General features: G+C 44.5%; 1 protein-coding gene across 1 annotated transcript; it reads right to left on the bottom strand.

Annotated features, from left to right (window-relative positions):
- Nucleotides 1-20,131, bottom strand: UGP2 (UDP-glucose pyrophosphorylase 2). Its single transcript, XM_039719041.1, has 10 exons — nt 19,959-20,131; nt 14,404-14,531; nt 13,762-13,869; nt 6,724-6,909; nt 5,160-5,293; nt 4,235-4,532; nt 3,042-3,239; nt 2,644-2,886; nt 1,986-2,090; nt 1-1,085 (listed from the first exon to the last, which is right to left on the bottom strand). Exons 1-10 carry the CDS (start codon nt 19,975-19,977, stop codon nt 978-980), a joined length of 1,527 nt encoding a protein of 508 aa, XP_039574975.1. The 5' UTR covers nt 19,978-20,131; the 3' UTR covers nt 1-977.
- Nucleotides 20,132-20,137: the final 6 nt, after the last annotated feature.

Below are 20,137 nucleotides of genomic sequence, written 5' to 3'. Positions count from 1 at the left end.
TTGTTTTTAAAGACCAACTTCTTTAATGATACATACCAGTGTTATACTAAGCTTATAAAATAAAGTTGTCTGCATGTAAATACAAGAGAAACATTAAGAAATCAATAGTGATCAGGACAGGGATTTCGATTCCTGTACAAATTTAGAAACTCAAGAGAAGATAAATTAACATACATGGCTGTGACAATATGAACATAGGTGTAGTCAACGTGATCCATTTATTGAAAAAAGAGGGCAGATCAAAGATTAAGATATTAACAGGAGATCCAGTCTTAAATGGGATGTGAAAAAGCAAACACCACACGTGGCTGCTGAGGCATTTTTCTCAAGTATTGGATTCTTTGGGCAAGTTTGGAACACGGATGATTCCCACTCTCACGATACGGAAATGGAGGTATTGACAGCCTTACCCCAGTACCTCGACATACAACTGGGATAGGACATCCCACTTGTAGTTTGGGGGGGTTGAAGAGGGCTACAGGTTGTGAGCACATGAAATACAGGGTTTTAAGAGCCTGTTTAGCAGTAGTGAAACTTTTGGTTTTCAACTGTGCCTTCCTAAAACGTCACAGGAGTTGCCAACCATGTTGTCCCACATGTATTGCTTCACAGCTTTATTTCTGCAGTTACAAGCAATTCAAAACTACTGCATGGTCGAGGCGAGCCTCTGAACTTCTTATCAAAGAGGATCTGTCCATCTTCCCGCAAGACAAACAGTATTGCACTTCAAGGTTATATTAACTGAGTTACAGAATCTCTTTAAGGACTGAAGCATTACTTACGCACATCCATGGCGCTTATGTGGCTGCTTAAAGATAAGCAAGAGAAATTAATTTTAAATTAATACTGCAGGGTACTGTGAAGATGACAAAGCATAGGCCCTCTGTGTACTTAGATTTCTAATGCTTAAAAGGTTCTTCCTCGACGAGGCTGGTTGGGCACAGCAGCCCCAGCCCTGACCGTGCCCTCTCCTGGACTCAGTGGTCCAGGATCCGCAGGTTGCCAGATACGATTTTGTTCTCTAGTACAGCTCCAGCTGGGATGTCAATCCTGTCACCATGGTTTGCAATGATGATGACTGTTCCCTGGGGAGACAGAAAAGAAAACAAGGGTTCAGAAACCTGTTACCTGTTGAGGTGGAAGGAAGGAACAGGTTGTCTGGAGGAGCAGTCAAGTGTCAGCATGGTTTCTGCATACACATTTGGGGGTCTTTTCCCCCCAGAACAAAAGGTTTTAAACAAGCATTACTGAAACCTAATTACTGTGCTAGATCCTATCGGCCTACAAGCAGAACTGGTAACTTAGTTGAAGACATGATTACTCTAAGGGCTTGTCTTGTCTGCTTGCTTTGAAGTGAAAAAATGTTACCCCCACCCTAAGTGTGTCCCAAGAAGGCTCCTGTTCCAGCTGAACAGCAAATGTGGGGACAGAGGGACAGCTCAGAGCCCACAGCCTGAGCCTGTGACAGGTGATGCAGCACCACCTTCCACCCCTGGCAGCTGCCAAACTGCCCTAGAGAACTGCAGGTGCTGCCAGGACTGGCAAGATCCTAAGGAAGAATTTGAATTTGAGAGAAACAGACTTGCTCAGCTCCACCATTTACTAATAAATCGAGAACCCCAAAAGCGATGCAAAAGGGCCTGAAAAGGGGTGGTAAGGCCAGCCTGGGAAGGGAGTTGGGACTGAGCCAAAGGACTGAGGTAGCAGCAGTGTTTGAACAGAGATGTGACGTCTGTGGTGCTTTCAAGGTTCATAAATAAACATCCTCTCAGCCTGGGCCTGCATGGAGCAGCAGCTCTGGCAGCAACATCCTGCACTCCATCACAAGGGTCACTGTCCAGCCATGGCCTCTGCCATCTTTGGGCCAGTTACCCAACTCCCAGGAGTGCTCCTGTGGACTCTGGGCAGGCACTGCCTCAGGATCAATTGCCAGGGAGCAGAGATCAGTCATGTTTATTGCAGCAGCATCCCCATAGCACACTCACCTTTAATGAAACATTCTTCCCAAATGTAACATCACCTGAAACCGTGAGATGATCCAGCTCCAGCATGTCTGGAATACTTTCAAACCTCCGCAGGTAATCTTGAACCTTTTGGAAAGAGAAAATAAAAGAAGCAGTATTAAAGCCATCTGTGGACTGAGACAAGCTTTCTTTGGAAAGCTTCCTATAACCTGTATCTGCATTCTGGAATACTTTCAAACCTCCGCAGGTAATCTTGAACCTTTTGGAAAGAGAAAATAAAAGAAGCAGTATTAAAGCCATCTGTGGACTGAGACAAGTGTGGGAGGAGCCTCTTTAATACTCTTCGGAAAGCTTCCTATAACCTGTATCTGCAGCAGTATAAAAGTTGCTACTTTGTAACTGAGATTTCTTTCAGAAACAAGTGTGAGGAACCTTTTCAGGCCTGCCCACCAGGGCCGGGCGAGCTCTGGGGAGCACACACAGCCAGCTCACCCCCCTTGCTCAGCTGAGGGCTGCAGGAGCACCCAACACGCACAGCAGATATCTGCATGCTCACAGCCTTCCCAAAGAGCAAAAGGAAAGGCCCAGGTGTGCAGAGGTAGACAAAGGAAACCTCACTTTTCACTCAGTTATTGCTGTGAGCTGTATCTTCACTCAGAGCTGAACACCAGGCGTTTACCTTTGTGAAGGAGCTGCCCAGTTTGACAAGAGGCACTGTTGGGAATTCGCGCTTCTCGCTCATCGTGAGAGACCCCGCGTTAAGGCTGTACAGGTTGGACATCACGAGCAAGAGATCCGAGGTGGTCTTCACAGGCAGGAAACGACTACGAGGAACGTTTATCCCCAGAGAGTTCTCAAAACTCTTGATAGCAGCACCAACTGCGGTCTCCAGCTGGATAACATTCAAGCCTCCATCCAGAGTCTGGAAGAGAAAACTCACGTGAACACATGGAGCAGGTCCTGGCACTCAGAACTGGAATGCCAGTCTGGCTCTGTGAGGCAGCAGTGCCTGTTACCCACCCAGAAACTAAAAGTTTTTTTGGGTCGGTGTCCTCTAAACCCTTGCCAGCTGATTACCTTTGGGTTAACAATGATCTCCATGTCAATGGCGTTTTTCTCTTGCAGCCTTTTAATTGCAGACAGAGCAATCCACAAATTGTTGGTATTGAATATTTTGAATTTTGACACAGACTTGAATTCATCCACGTGTGCTTTAGGGACCTGAGCTATCTCCACCAGCCTCAGCTTGTTCTCGTACTGAGTCAGCGTGCCACCCTGCAAGGGGCAAGTGAGAGGGTTTAAGTTCATGAGAAGCCAGAGAAATCATCCCCTCAACACAGGCAGAGGCACTGGTCTGTTGGCATTTGAAGTTGAACCCCAGAGAAAACATATTTCTTGTTTTTAGTAACCAGCTACCAGGTTACTAATTATAGAGCATGTTTAAAGTACAGTCAGGACTGCCCAACGATCATATTTCAGCACTCCAAGACAGTAAATTCCTTTACTGAAGATTGTTGAGAATATTTTGCAAATGCTGCTGTTGTCAAAAATCACCCTCAGCAGTACTTTGTTAGATGATGGAACAAAAGCTAAATTAAATCTAAGTATTCTTACAGTGCATTGCTGTGCTTTTATAGGGCTAAGTCAGAGCTTAGCCCTATAATTAATTAATTAATACAGAGAAAATCCACATCCTCATTCTCACATACAAAAGAAGAGAGGCAGAGCACAGTAGCAGGACAAATTACTGCAGGGTACAAGTATTTGATACATGTCATAAACCTCTGAGAAATGCCACTCCTGGACTTTGTGCAAAGCCAGGGGCTAGGGCAGGAGCAGATGGGCAGCTGTGCCACACAGAGCTGTGCAGTGCAGGGCTGGGAAGTGCTCGGGCACTTTTCTGGGAGACACAACTGCTGCATCCCAGCCCTCAGTGCTGTTTTCAAGCTTCCAGCTTCTGCCCCCAGTGTAGGTGACAGTTTGGCAAAGTGCAGAGGTTGTGACCTGCACCCTACACAACTCCCTCCTGCTTCCAGGCCAGCCCAGACTGTCCTCATCTGCTGCTGCCCAGAGCACAGATCAAATCTGTTCCATGAATTACAACTTCCTAAACTTGCTGATTTTGTGCATCTCAAATTAGATCTGAGCTGATGTGTTAAATGGTGCCTAAAATAGCTATGAGGAGACTGGGTGTATGCCTGAATCCATGGATTCAGAGGAGGCTGGAGATGGCCACCAACACACTCAGACTCTCACCCATCTCCCTTTACCTTCACATCCGCCCGGGTTTTGTTTGTGACTTCCATGACAAATTCACAGCGTTTTCCATTGGGTGGGTTCATGAGGTGGTTAAGAATGTAAAGGTCCACAGTGGCACCCAAATTATCTATATTGGACACAAAAATATATTCCTTCCCCTCTGCAATGAGGTTGTCCAGCAGCCCAGAGTTGTAGAAGCTGGCGTAGATGTCTCCATGGCCTGGGGGGTACCAGCACTCCGTGTTCTCTCCTGAGTAAGAGACATCCTTGGCTATTGGCAGCAGAGTTTCCTTGTTAATTCTGGGATACCTGTGAGGACAATGGGTCTTGTTACATCCTCACCAATGTCAGACTAGCATAAAATAAAATATTATAGTTAAGGTGCAGCTCCATGGGCTTCTGGAGGTGTGCTTTTCCTGAGTATTCTGAACTGGAAGACCCTCCCACATTCTGAGCTCACTGAGAAGCTACAGAATGCAATCTCCTCAAGGATGTAAAGGCACAGCTCTCAGGCCACACTGCAAACCAGCCTTCCTCTGACAGGCAGGTCCAGAGCATATCAAACACCCCTCTGACCCCAACAGCCACCTGGAATAGAGTTTGTTCTTCATAAGGAAGCATGATCTGTCTTCCTCCAGAGCCCAAGGATACTAACAGCAAATTCAGGAATCAAGGGGGCAGCAGCCAGTACATCCCTATTTGTACATTTCTTAGAAACTGGGGCCCACAAACTGCCTCTCCCCAATTTTAATACATTGCCCTTGACTCTGCCCAACCCCCTGATGTTTCAGTGTCAGCACGAGGCCCAAAAGAGACTGAACACAGGATCAGAAGACACCATTGCTACCCCAGCACCTCAAACTCAAATCCACCCCATTGGGACTGTGGAGAAACAAGCTATTGCCTTCTACCCCAAGTGGAGAAGTCTTTTGATACCTGCTTTGATTAAAAGTGTATATCTTCACACGGCTGTGACTGTATTTCTGCAGGATTTTCTTTGTGTCATCGTCTGTGTTGAAGGAATTCATGAGAACCAGAGGAACATCGGTGTTGTAGGATTTGTTTAAATGCTGAGATGGGAAAAAAATGGTAAATTCAGCATGTATTATTAGCTTTAACTCCTGACACCTGAGATTTTGGGAGAAAGAAATTAGGTGAAACAGACTGGAAATGCATGAGAAAAAAAAAAAAGATGCACTTATGCTACAAAAAGAATAATCAATCAGGTAAAGGAAAATAAATCCTTTTTAGTTGTAAAGATAAGACCCACACTAATTAATGTACCTTTAATTAGTGAATCTTTGTTTTTAAACCTGCATTGTGGTCTAAAATTTGAAACCACAATGCCACAAAATGGTCACTTTAAGTTTTTAGCTACAGTTGATTACAAAAGGCATCTTTTCCATCAAATCATTGCAGTCTGTCAAGGTGACATTTCCACACTGTCTCTGCACAGGAAGCACTTCCACGTTTTCTTAGCAGACAGAGATGGACAATTGTATCAAGAGCACATAATAAATGAAATGTCACCATGTTAATTATTTATCTATAGCATGGAGCTGAAATATATAAGAGCAATTCCACGTGCATAACAAAGGCAAAAAAAATTTGAGATCACAGCAGTTCCACTGAAAATAGAAGGTGCAGGGAAAAGAGAAAGACCCTTGTGTAAATTTTAAGCTTTGTGTATCAGCTCAGCCTCCTCTGCTGGAGCATTTGGGGTCATTACACTTTGGTGGAGTCAGAGGCTTCCACAGTGATGCTTTGGAGAAAGGGCTGCATCAGTTGGATGTAAATTTGAGTTTGCCATAGAACCATCTAACACACATGGGGACAGCCACTCCAAACAACATCACACTGAGGCAAAAACTGTTGGCACTCCAGAAACCTGGGAGCAGGCACACCCCACCTCCTACTCTAATAACTGTCTTCATTACCCGCTCTAAGAGGAATATTCAGCATTAAAAACATAAGCCAAAATGTCCTCTCCCAACACCAGCAGCTGTTCTTTTCTTTTGCTCTTCTTTCTTCAGAGGAAAATGCCAACAGTCTCTTCCAGTGCAAGAGTTGAAATGCATGAAGGAACTTGGAGCTGCTGTGAAAAGCTTTGTTCTAACACACATAAAAAATCCCTTTTTTGAAAAGATAAACTTGCAGCTGGAGGAGTCGGAAACAAGCCCAGGAGTTATCCAGGCCAGACAAGCTCTACAGTGTGATTGCTTGTGTTCCAGGACACAATCCCCTGTCCAGGCTGGGGTGCACAGGCTGGATCACACTTGTGCTAACACATGTGAGGGGCACAGAGTTCAGTCACTGACTGCACCATCCATCTCGTGTCTGTTCTTCCCAAGGGAATCCTCTGCTTCACCCCAGCACCAGACCTCATCTCCCTCTCCTCTTTCTTTTGCAAGCCTCCACCTGATCCCTGTTAACAAGCCATGCAGGGGCAGCCCAGTGTGTGCTGCCTGCTGCAGTGCAGTGAGCAGTGCTCAGCCTTTACCTCGATCTGCTGCACTGTCAGGTCCAGGAAGGTGTTCTCGTTCCGCACCCCGATGAGGCTCTTGGGGCCTTTGCAGCCCATGCTCGTGCCCAGGCCACCATTGAGCTTCACCACCACCAGCTTGTTCAAGACAGAAGCAATGTTATCAGGCAGGCCTCTGGCCTTGATCTTCTCATAGGGCTGGATCTGGGAAAACAAACCAACAAGAAAAGAAAACCCCACAAACCCAGCAGTCAGATATTTGGAAAGAAATTGCTTTCTCTAAAAACTTTCAAAATATACAATTTTACGATAAAACTCACATTTATTCACATGCCTTATGACACTAGAGAACATCTGCAAAGTGAGTCTACAATAACTGTTTTGTTATGATACAAATAACCTGGTGTGTTACTATAATAACCTCTTTTCTCAAGAGGTTCTACAGACTTTGTGACACCAGGCACCATTAGCTTCATTCAGATGAGAAGTCAGGCCAGTTACAGCACTTGTCACAGCCCTGTTCCTGCCCTGCAGAAGGGCAGGGGGTTTCCTTGGGGACCATCTGACTGCCCCAAAGGATGGCCCCTCTCCCCTTTCAGTCAGGCCACAATTTAAGAACCAGGCTCTACATGCAAGGCATATAACTTTCCTTCCCTGGGCAGCTTAAACTCATAGATTTTTTTTTTTTTGCCCTCTAAGGTTGTCAAAGGCAACATTCTTGGAAAAATGTTTGTTCTTTAACTCAGTCTACACTGATTCTTATTCCAGCCACTACTCTGATACAGTTCATTTCTCCTGACAGCATGATACAGAGTGGAAGAGTTCCTAGTTCTTACTCTGCTCTTTTCAGAATGTGTTCATTCAGCTCATAACAGACCTTACAGGAAGTCTTCTACCTCACTGACAGCTGTTTCCTACAGGTTTAAGAACAGACTCTGGGCTATATTTGGGGCTCATGATGGAGAGCAAAATCAGGCTCATAATGACAGTACGCCTCACATTAGGTACTGCTAACCCCTAACTAAAAGCACCCAAGTCAAAGAAATAATGGTAACAATGCCACAGTGAGAATCATGCCAAAACTGTTAGACCAGAATCAATACAATTATCTTTCAGCCTGCCCTTCTAGAGATTTTCTTTTGAAGAAAAGCCCTGGTGTTCCAGTGCTGCAGCACTCTAGCTGCTAGAACATTATTTTAATTCTGATAAGGGGTGCGTAAGATCCACAGCTGGTTTCCAAAACCAAATACATACAGAGTAATTTTCAGAGCTGTGTTTGCTTTGGGCAAGGGCTGGGGTTCAGATGGAAATTCACACTGCCCTGGAACAAGAGTCATATTTCTTACTGGGACAGGCGGGGGTAGAGAGGGCGGCTTGTGCAATTCCAGCATTCCGGGACACCACGGGCAGCAGATCAGGGCAGATCCCTCCCAGCAGGGAAATTCTGCCCATGGCATCTGGAAAGCCTATAGGATGCATTGCAAGATAAGAACACCACATGGAGGTCTCATGGCTGGGACAGAAATCAGCACCACAATCACTGTCCTTTCATGAGAACACAAGCAGAAGCTTCTTTCCAAACTGCCAAGAAGTTTTCAGGAACAGAAGTGCACAAAAGGTGGACTCTTGCTGTGCTTTGTCAACAGATTATGTTCAGGCTGAAACACTCTGAAAAACAACTGCTCTTCTCATTAACAATGCTGATAAATCCTGGGTTCAATGTCTTGGAGGTACATCAGGAAGCTCAATGAGCACCCTGCTACCAGCAGGATCTACAGAGACTTACACTCAGACTTACTGCTTCCATCCACTCCAAGGTCAGTGCATTAGACTTGTACACGGATTAAAAACATCTCATCTCAGCTTTAGCTGGGTGGGATGTGAGTCACATCCATGATATTATGACACTGTCTGAACATCCCAAAAAATTATCTCAACCCTAAAGTCTCACTATGCTCTTCTTGCATCACTCACAAAAAGCAGAGTCTGACACTCAGTTCAGGGCCAGACTGCCTCAAAAATCATTTGCTTTTGGTAAAGTGCCAACTACCTTTTGATGCTTTCACTATCCTGCCTGAAACCAGCTTTTGCAGAACATTCAGAGTAGAATTCCTGAAGAAGATAACAGTTCCATCAAGAACTCAGTTCACTGGATGTTGCACCAGTTACAACACAAAATTTATGACTCAGTCTCACTAAATGTTTCAGTTTCTTCTGGCACAGGCATTGGAAACATCAGCTTGGCAATAAAACCCTGGATCTTGAAGGGTCTTTAATTCAGAGAATAACAAATGTCAAAAAGTCAAGTTCCAGCAGGAACGTTGCAGCAGCAGGACTGCAGGATGCCAGTGTATCAATCCAGCAGTTCCAGCCATGTGCAGGCACTAATTGGCACAAATACCTCATCACCTACAAGCCTATACACAACTGGAGAAGCGCTCCACAGCAATAAAAATCAATTCTTGCTCTAAGGGTTTGGAACTGTGTGCTTGACAAGTAAGTGCTGATGGGGAAAAACCGGGAAAAACCAGGGGCAGGAATGACACGTCTTACAGATGCATGGCTGCAGTGTTACTCACTTGAGACACGTCTGGCAGCCCTGGTTTGGGACTGCTCTAAGATGACATATGCAGCTTCTTTTGTTTCTCAGCCAATGTCACAGAAGTGATTTCTTGGAACAGCCTGGATGAGGCAATGTTGGGAGTTTGACTAACAGATTCCAACAGCCTACTCCTACTGCAAGGAGGCTTGCAAGAGTTTGTCAGAGACAGACAAAATGAGCATCAGGGCTGTCATCGTGGGCAGACCGGAAAGGAGGACGCCCCTATTAGTTAATATGTACTTGGAGTTTGAGGAAACATTTACTCAGCACCAAGGGACAGTTCTACAAATAGCACCACACTAAGAGGTCTCTGCCCTTGTGAGACCCCACTTGCAGTGCTGCACCCAGATCTGGAGTCCTCAGCACAGGAAATGTGTGGACCTGTTAGAGCAGTGCAGAGGAGAGCCACAGAGGTGAGAGAACAGCCCTCCTGTGAGGTCAGGGTGAGGAGAGCTGGGGATGGTCAGCCTGGAGAAGAGCAGGCTTTGGGAGACCTTACAGCAGCCTTCCAGCACCTAGAGGGGGCTTACAGAGGAAGAGACTTCGTACACAGGCTGATACGGATTGGAGAAGGGGAATAGTTTCCAACTACAGGAGGAGAGATTTATATCAGGTCTTAGGAAGAAGTTCTTTATTCTGAGAGTGGTAAAGTAGAGGAACATGTCAGCCAGAGAAGCTGTGGCTGTCCCATCCCTGGAGATGTTCAAGGCCAAGTTAAACAGGGCATGGAGCAGTCTGCTCTAGTGGAAGATGTCCCTGTGCAGGGCAGGGGCTGGAACAAGACAATTTTTAAGATCCCTTCCAAACCATTCCACTATTCTATGAACCCCTAAAACTTGTTACCAAAGTTGAAGATTAAGAAGATATTTAGCTTTTGAGTAAGGGCATAACATGCATGCTTTTCCTTCATGATATAGCTCACTGAGGTGACAACCTGAGCTGCAGACACGAATCCAACCACTGGGGATGAAAAAACAAAGGCTTGAACAGACAAGCTCCTTTCACACTCACATTGCTTCAGATGCTCTCTTTACATCCCAGATGAGGTTCTGCACTGCTGTTCTGAGGTTAACTTGATCACTGCAGTTCTCTCAGAGGCCTCCCAGCAGGACTTTGCTATTGCTTCCAATTCAAACAGATAGCTGTAATCTACATCCAGGGGATTAAGTTACACTTGCCATGTCCACATTCTTTACCTCCTCTCCCTGTTAACTGGCACTCTCAGTGTACTTTCTTCTCTGGAGACTGCAACAGTAATGGGTCCTAACTATGCCAGCTATCACTGTAAGCCTTTGGATATATGAAAGCAAAGCATCTGGAAGGAAAAAAACAAGTCATAGGTTTACCAATATGGTGTGAAATGGGTTCAATCTTCTGTTACTGTCACCAGTGTAAGTTGTTACACTGAAAATGTGGAGGTCAGGGATGAAATGTCCCATTGCAGAGAAAAACAGGAATACTACAAAGCAATGATTTCTGTTTCAATTTGCTGACAGGAGACTTTACTTGTCTTCAGGAAGAAGCAGAAGCTACATTCAGAGAACAAATACAACAGATAACACACTAGATGGCCTACAGACATCTCATCAGAAATTCTGTTTCTGCACAGCACTGTCCCTTGGCACTGGGCAAAAGCCTGAAACACTCTTCTCCATCTAAAAGACAAAGCCCATAAATCCAATTAACTATTCATGAACTTTTTGAAGCTGCTAAATAAATAAAAAAGCAACAAACCCACACTTTGGCAGATTTGTTTGTGTGCCTCTGTTTACAGATACACATGTATGTCTGTGTGTTTATACACACAGAGACACATAGATACCTCAACATATGCTTTTTCTCTACTAGGGATCAGCTGAAGATTAGACTTGCCAGAACTCCCAGCAGGAAAGCAATTCTCCAAAACAATCACAGGCAAATAAATTTACACTGCAAAGAATTTGGTGCTTTCTAGGCCATGATCCTTGCGGTGTGAAATTCTCCAAGCAGCCAAGCATCCCACCACCTCATAAAACAAGGTCATCCCTACAGGCAACTATAAATCACTTGCAATTATAAATCACTTGCAAGAGTACCAGCAAACACTTCTTCTATACACCCTGTGCTGTTCTAACAAGAGCAAGAGAATATGCTCTGAGGTTTTATAGCTAGGAAAAGAAAACTCAATTGGAACTGAAGAACTCAAACAAAATATGTGTTCACAAGATGGATACCTGTTCCAAAGAACTCAATACTGCAGCCCTTCAAAAGTTATCCCTCTTCACCCCTTCTAAAAGCTCACACTGTTGTTACCCATACTAGCTAGACTAGTAATTCTGAAATTCTGGTCATTAGGAAATCAACTTTTATTTAATAATTCCGTACGTCATACTCATCAGTAAAGAACAGTTTGGGAGAAGGTCCCTTGGAATGTCTCTTATGAGGAACGCTTTTCATTTTCCACAGTATGTCCCTGACATGACTGATGCATTAAAAAGGAGGGAGTGCATACAGCAGGGAGAGATAGAGATCTTACGATCAGCAAAAAGGAGAAAAGAAATAAAAAAAGAAATTTAACTTTGCTCTCAGTTTTCACAGGCACTCAAACTTCCTGCCAGATCAGGAAGTCCAAGCATCCCTAAAGAAAGGGGTATTTACTATGAGGTGAAGAAGGCAGGGAAGGAAGTTTCTTAGCAGATATTTTGCCCTAGCTCTCTTCTGTGGCACTTACCAACAAGCATGATTACTTGATTTAGAGTTCATGCTAGGAAGCAAAATTTCATTTCCCATCATGCATAAATCTCATCAGACCAGAAGTCACCTGATTTTGCAGATCAATGATTTTGCAGAATTCTTTAACTTTCCTTCTCTCATCAAAAGTTGCTACACAGCACAGGGACACATTTGAGAATGAGCAGTACAGGCCATAAGGAAATAAGAGAGATACTCTTTCTAATTCTGCCCTTCTCCACTCAGCCTCTGTGACCTTAAGTTAGGTCTTTTTAGCAGCTTGCCATGCCTGGGAATACCCCATGCCTGGGAATATGCCCCAGCCTATTTCAGAGCCTTACCACAACCTCCAGTTTGACATCTGCTCCAGATGTCCTACCTGGGTACTTTCAGACCTTTACAGAACCTGTAAGTTTTTCCACTGAAGGTGTGCAAAACTTCAAAAATAGACAACATCTCTTCCTCTTCACAAAGCAACCATTCACTCGCATCAAACTTCTGTAATTTAATCCCTTCTCTTGGCACAGGGAACAGTTTATTCCTTTGATTGTCCTAACTACCTTCTTACATATTTAAAAGACCTATAGTCCCCCTCACACTGAAAGAAATCCCCTTTTCTTCAGCCTTCCTTGAAAGTCATCTTATCTAGAACTCCAGTTTCCCACCCTGGCCTCTTCATTGAGGGCAGACTTCTCTCTCCAAAGCAACACTTCATTCACTGTTACAGTACAGAAAAGAGAGACATCACATGTTTTTGAAGTTAAAAGAAAACACTCAACCTTGGAAAAACCCTAGACTTGCTCTAAAACAGCATCATTCTTCAACGCTTTATAGAGCAGCCCTGCATCTGTTCTGGAAGTAACTGGACAGCCTGCCTTTCATGGGGAACAGAGCCTCGATTGAGGCACACAGAGAGCCTCAGAGAAACCACAGGCCTGGGAGCACACAGGACTCCTGCAATATGCCAAGATCACTAGGCTGGGAAAAGCAAGAATTCGTAGCACAACCACACCATTCGTTACACAAGAGTCAAAGGACAGCCTAAGGCCACTGATGAATCAGTAAAATGAGGTTAGGTTTAATAGGAAGTATTTATTTCAGTACTAAACAGTGCTGAAAAAATACACAGTGCTTTTTCAGCAGCAGCTCAAACTACAGGTTATAAGTTACAACAACATAGACAACATTAGAAAATCAGGCTCCAAAACCCCCTACAGTCAACTCCTTGTTTAGATCCCTCACTTTTGCTGAGCTGCTGCAGGTTACAGAAGTTGCTAAATGAGCTCTATTACCCAGCCCACTTGCCATATGTCCCTTTCAAATTATTAAACATAAAGGATTGCTGGAAACAGTCTCATCTGAGATGCACAACCCTCTTCTACAGGCAGAAGGGAAATGGGAACAACAAAGGTCCTCCCTACGTCCCCTCTAACACAGGTTTACTCCAGAGAAGGCACCAAATGGTGGGGTGGCATCTGTCCCATTTTGTTCCCCTGCTCCCAGAGCAGCTAACAAAATAATACCAAAGAACTTGACACATATGGTAAGCAGAACCTGATGTTCAGGAAGGCATACAACATATGTCAACAAATAATTATTTCTCAGTTAGAATCCAAAGTGGTGTCCTACATGGTTTTAGAGAACCACGGCAGATAGACCCATTCAATAGGTGAATACATCATTTGCCTTAAGTAGTAATTATCAGTTTTATTTTCCTTACAAACTGTCACTTAATAAAAACTTACAGAATCTTCTGGAGGTCTCTGAATCTTCCCCCAGTCCACAGATGGTCCCTTTTCTTGTAGGAATCTATGAAATAGCTTCTTAAATCCTTCCAGGTCCTTTTTAGTGTGCTACAAAGAAGAAATGCATTAGTTAATGCTGGTATTCAATGCACACCTACTCAATCACAGAAACATTTCTACAAATTGATGTACAGACTATTCACAAGAGTAATTTCATTAGTACTGAAGTAGACCTGCTAAACTTTAGGTAAAATTCTAGAAGTTACCAAAAGCTCATTTTCACTAAAACTCTGAGTACAAAACCAACTTGGATATAGTCTTTTGTGAAAATCACAACCATTACAATTTGGCCCAACATTTAAGATAACAGCTTTACCCTCCCTTTCTGTAATCCACTGAAGATTACACAGAACCTTTAATAACTAAAGATGATTAAACACTTAATAACTCAGTCACCCAGTGTAGAGGGAACCGAAATTCTCCTACTGACATTGTATCCTGGCTACTCTTCCACACAGGATCAGAGCACATCCTAAAAATAAGGACCTGGAAATCTGTGCTTTATCTCCTTTCTGAGGTTTGCCTCAATGTCCTGCACCCCATTTCTTGTGCTCTGAGTAGCAGCCACCCCGTGCTCCTCACCTCTATCTCATTTGAGTGTGCGGTCGCAAGGATCTTGTCGAGTTCTACTTTCATTGAATACTCCAGCTCCTGCCGAATGACTTCTTGAAACTGTGAGGAGCCAGCTTGAGACATTGCTTGGCTAAAATCTTGAATAGAAATAAAAGAAAATTATTAAAAAAAAACCAACCAAACTTATTTAGACTACAAACAGCCTTCAATTTTATTTAAAAAGATTGATCAACTCATAAAATCCAGTCTTGTTTTATCACTGTGCTAGCATTCCAGGAATCTAAAGGTTTTGTTCCTAGTTACTTGGGGAACAGATCTTAAACTGGGCCAAAGAATAATGACCCTTCTTTCAAAACTCAAAAGTACCTCAAAGGGCCAATGGTCCATCTCAGAAAGTATCCAAAAATCGGCAGCACTGCACTTTTTTACTAGAGAAGTCACATCCTACCACATCAACATACTTTAGCAAGTGGAAGTGTGAAAAATAAGAATTTTCTTACTGAAAAGTTATGTAGAATACTGTGATTGAAGGTATCCCTCTGCTCCACAAGCAAATAAAAGCATAAGCTTTAATTATTTACACAGTGCACTTTCACAGGATCTTCTGTTTGTTCCAGTAAACATTCCCTTACTTTGTCATGAGTATTTTCACACTACAGCATTTCAGTTACTAAGCAACCTAGAAAATTGGGCTGTCTATCACTTCAGCATTTGTTTTGTTTTTGAGAGTGATAAACTCCACAAACATGGAAAAGAGTAAATACACTAATATTCTATAAAATCCACCCTGCAGAATGAACCAGGAGAGAACATGACTTTATTTTCCAACAGAAGGCATTGGAAGCGAGTGTATTCTCAAAAGACATTCTGAGTATGTTCTCTAAAGACCTCAGTTAATTTAATTTCTGCCAAATCCCTTGAGTGATCACTTCCCTGTAACACAGAGAGTGATGTATTGCCAAATATAGCTGGATTTTAGAAACACCCTGAATGCTAGTGCAAAAAAGGGACAGGAGGGAACTTCACAAGTGAACAGAGCGACACTGACAGAAAACATTGCTAGAAGAGGAACCTGCATTTAAAGTCTACTTATTGAGAACATGCATTAAAAGGCTTTTCTATTGTGAATGTCTCAGAAAGCCAAAAATGGTTCATTTTAATGCAATTTTGATTTTATTTTATTTTTCTAAGCAAAGTATTCCACAGCCTCAGCCTCAGTGACAGTATCTAATCCTTGCTTTGAAGCCCACAGAAGCCATTTTCCTGACTGCACTGTTTTGCAGGTAGGGGAGGGAGAGAAAAAAAAAAAAAGACAGACAAGTGCTGCAGTGCACATAGCATGTGTGGTGCAACACGGGAAAACGCCAGCTCAAGATGAACAGCACGCTGAACAATAGGTCCTTTTTGAAATCAAATGCTTCATTTAGTAGTAAAAGCAGGTAAGAGTTGAAAGCCTGTTAGGCATATCTTTCCGGGTCAGTTTGTGTGACAACACAAACTGCTCTCCACCAGGAAGCACTTTTTCCTACAGAAAAACAAGGAGGTCTGTTCCAGCTTCATGCTCAATACCAATACTCTCTTCATTCCCTCCCTTTGGGGTGATGCACACGAAACAACTGCCAGGAGATGCTTTCACATGTTTCCAATCCTCCCTGCAACATGTTATAAATCACCACTTCTGCTACAACAGCAACAGTGGCCATTTCTCATTTCTGGCCGGCCTGTAAAACATCTGAACCTCCCAGTGTGATGCAACACATCCCGTAAGGAACTCTGCAAACCCCAAGTCTCAGCAGAGAGCTTCAGTCGTGCTGTGGAACACACGGAGGCTGCCATGTAAGTAGGAAAAGCTTGTTCTGCTCACATTAGCCAAAAGACTTGTGTCTACCAGAAAAAAGCACTTAGAGACTAAGCAACATGACAAACAAATAGAGATAAAAAGGCATCATAAAAGGAAACACGTGACAACATCCTAGTTTAAGGGTCTTTTTTTTTCCTGGAATATTCTAAGTTCTTCTCAAACTGACTGAGCAAACGCTAAACACGTTTGATCCCCAACATCCTTGCAGGAAAGCAAAGCAGACCTGTGGCTTTTCCCAATACCAAGCATCAGGCACACAGAGCAGCAGCTGGATGGGACAGCTCTTACTGAACCCCAGCCTGCCAAAGCTGCCACTGCCATACCCCTCAGCAGCAGTGAGGGATATTTAGGCTTTGCATTTCACATTTATCAACTCCTGCGACCCCTCAGCCTCATCCAGACCCAGTGTGTCAGGACACAGCTGCTCATGGCTAGTGCTGTTAGCCCAATTATTATTATTACAGGGAAAGAGAGGAAGGATATGGCTGGAGTCCACAAAAACACGCGCTTGCCTGGCGTGAAAAAAGTATCTATTCTGCATAGGTAAGAATGTGAATACTGTAACTAAGAGCCGAGAGAAACAGCAAGAGACAGCTCTTCTACTCCTACCAGGCCACTGCGAGGCAGAGGCTTGGAGCATTTATCTTGGAAATGACCACCAGGACCTGGGCTGCACTCTGTAAAGGCTCCCCAAAGCAGTATGGGTGCATGATACGAGTGAACGTGGCTCTCATTGTTCCTGCTGCCCCTCAGTTTTTGGGAAGGAGCTGGTATTCACACATCTCAGCCTTCAGCTGGCAGAAAGACAACTGCAGTCCTTTAACACAAACTACAGCTGAATTTAACAGCCTGGGTGAAGACTGATTTCCCTTTCCACCCAGCAGCAACAAGGAAGTTGAAAGGCCAGTGCAACTACATATCTGAAAGCAGTTCTTCCCTGCGGGCCAAATTCCTTAAGGACATAATAAAAAGTAGTTACTGTGCCTCTAAAAATCAGATGGGAGGCTGGGGTGCTGGATAATCACAGGAAGGGATTTCCAAGAACACATAAAATCCCAAATTATGTTAAAAAGAAATACCTCTTCCAAGCTATTTCGCAACCAATGCCTCATATTTCAGTCTAAGCCCACTTTTATGAAACCAGTGCTCTTGAACACTCATCAGACGTAAGAAAAGGGTGGGATAAGGTAGTGGAAGTCTCTTGGGGGTCCTGCCCACACAGGAAATAAGCACAGAGCAGAAGAGCATGACCACATAGCTGAGACTTCGGAGAGCACCCAGCTTTGCATAAGCAACCACACAGGATATCTCACGTTAATGCCTTTGGTAGAAAGTGCTCCCCCAAGCAGCAGAGACAGGGCTGCACTTCAGCCAAGTTCACGGTGGTGTTTGATGCATGGAGAATTTCACTCCAACCCTCCTGCCCCCACCCACTGTTATTTCTAGCAGGCTTTTGTGCTCTGCTCTGACTGCTAACCTGGCCCCTGCCCTCACTGCACAAGCTACAGCACACAGAAGAGTACTGGCAGGTTTATGATGCCTAATTTTATAACTGACGTGTGACACAACAAATCATGGTGTATCAGAGCAAGCTAACAGAAAGGAGGACTTTGTACACCACCAGAAACAATACAAGGGGCAGATTCCTCAGGAAAACTGCACAAGAGCAGAAGAGTGATCACCTCTTACTGAGGGGCTTGCACATATTTCCTTTCTGCTCTCCATCCTCTTATTCTACATTAAAAGCAGAGAACATGTTAAAATTGATTAATTTTGTTCATTAATCCACTCAGAAAAGAGCTACTGCCTTGCTACTATGTGTACAAGAAGACAGCACAGGAGGGAGTTGTGGGACAAGTCAAGCAAGAACTCTCATGAAAAACTGGGGAATCTCTTGGGCTGAGGGTTATGGATTGTGATTACTTTTGCAATCCAAGTAAGTATACAGAAAGACCTACAGCAGAAAATTACTGAGGTCTCCCTGGAGCCAGAGTAATGCATAAAAACCAAGAAGGGTGGCCAGTAAGTTACAACACTCAGCTAAACTTTAAATGCTCTACCCTTGAACTCTGTGCTCAGGGTACAGAGTGAATGCCTTAACTTCCAATGATTCCGCTTAAAGTTCAAGGCAATTTTTATCTCTGGCAGGGATAAAAGTCTGTCTCTTTAAATACCCACACTATAATGTGCAATGCTAACAAATACTACTTGGAATTTTAGAACTGAACATACCCACTCAGGCTCTACAAACGTTTTCCTACTACTAGAGGCAAAATTTGCCAACACATGCAGGACGGAAGCATACGTGAAGTGAAACCTCTGTGCCCTGACTCTTCTTGACAGATGAGCACATTAGCTTGAGCTAACTCAGAAATTTTCAACCTAGGAAGCTGCTCCTGCCAGCTGCACACACCAAGAATTTAGGTGTTTCAGCTGAATTTCCCAGTTTAGCAGATGATCCTCATGCTAAAAATATTACTTGACATGACAACATGTTTTAGTACTATTGGCCTGACAAAAGAGTATCTAAACAGTGGACAGTTTTGGGGGTTTTTTTAAGGCTTTCAGGATTGTCAAATATCTGGTAATACTTTAAAAGCCAATTATGATCATTACATAGGTTTTTACAGCTTTCTGTTTCAGAAATAACAGCATTTCTCTGCAAGATGGCTACCTTCAGCAGTAGTCTGAGATAAGCCAATTCCATTTAAAAAGAACAATTAGCAATATATTTTCCTCATCAACTTCACAAGGGCTTATCTTGATAACTTTCAGAGTGGCCGGTTGAGCAACCTGCTGGCAACACTTTCCTCCTCCAGCTGCCTGCCTTTCTGCTCAGGTGTCACAGGGCATTTCTAGACAGGTGATGCCTTCACACAGCCAGCATTGTCCAGCCCTGGACATCCACTGTGTGATGGTCAGTGATTTCCCAGAGCCTGCCAAGGCCCTCAGTTGCCTGCAACACCCAAGTTTGTATAGCAAACGATCTGCTCGTGCTCCTTCTGCAGGCAGCATTCCATTTGTTGATAGGCCTGCGTGGATTTATATTAAGGAGCCCTATAGGCATGTATTTCATTACAAAAAAAGCACACCCGCACCACGAGGAATACAGGAAAACAGGGAAGGAAAACTGCAACAGCAATGCACCAAAGTAATTTTTCTTCCCAAAATGACCTCTTGCGGGCTGGTTCCCCGTTTCACAGGGAATCCAAAACTCAGACCACGTACACACAAACACTCACACACGCGGAGAGGAGTAAAGGAGGGCGCCGGAGCCTACCGGGATCAAAAAACGCCAAAAACACACTCAAGCCTCAGGGAAAAAAAAAATTAAAAAAAAAAGGGAAATAAAGAAAAAAGAGTAAAAAAGCGAAGATGTTCAACCTCGGCATGCATCCTCCCGCAACTTTACCAGCCGGTTTAGCGGACAGGGGAGATTTGTGCCGGCGAGGTCCCGCAGGACCCCCTAGCCCCTGGCCGCGCACAGCCCTGGGCGCAGCCCCGCCGCCCGGCCGGACAGCCGAGCCGAACCGAGCCGAGCTGAGCCGGGCCGGGCCAGCCCCGCCGGAGGATCACGGACGGGCTGCGGGGCAGCCCGGGCACACGGCACCCGGCGGCTTCCCCCCGGAGCGCGGACCCAAAGCACAGCGCAGCCCCGGCCGGGCGGCGGAGGGGCCGAGAAAAACAAAGCGCGTCAGCTTACCTTTCAGGAGAGCCGACATTTTCGCGCTTTAACAAACAAACAAGCCCTTGGCTGAACGCGGAGCGCCCCGCTCGGGGCTCGGCCCGCGGCGGGCAGCGAGGGGCCGGAGCGCGGCTGCCGCCCCTGCGGAGGCTGCGGCGGGAGAGGCGGCGACCCCGGCCTGGCTGGCAGCTCCCGCC

The sequence above is a fragment of the Passer montanus genome, unplaced genomic scaffold, assembly GCF_014805655.1.
Source record: "Passer montanus isolate IOZ18808 unplaced genomic scaffold, ASM1480565v1 scaffold40, whole genome shotgun sequence".
NCBI lineage: Eukaryota > Metazoa > Chordata > Aves > Passeriformes > Passeridae > Passer > Passer montanus.
This window is presented reverse-complemented; position numbering and strand designations above follow the sequence as displayed.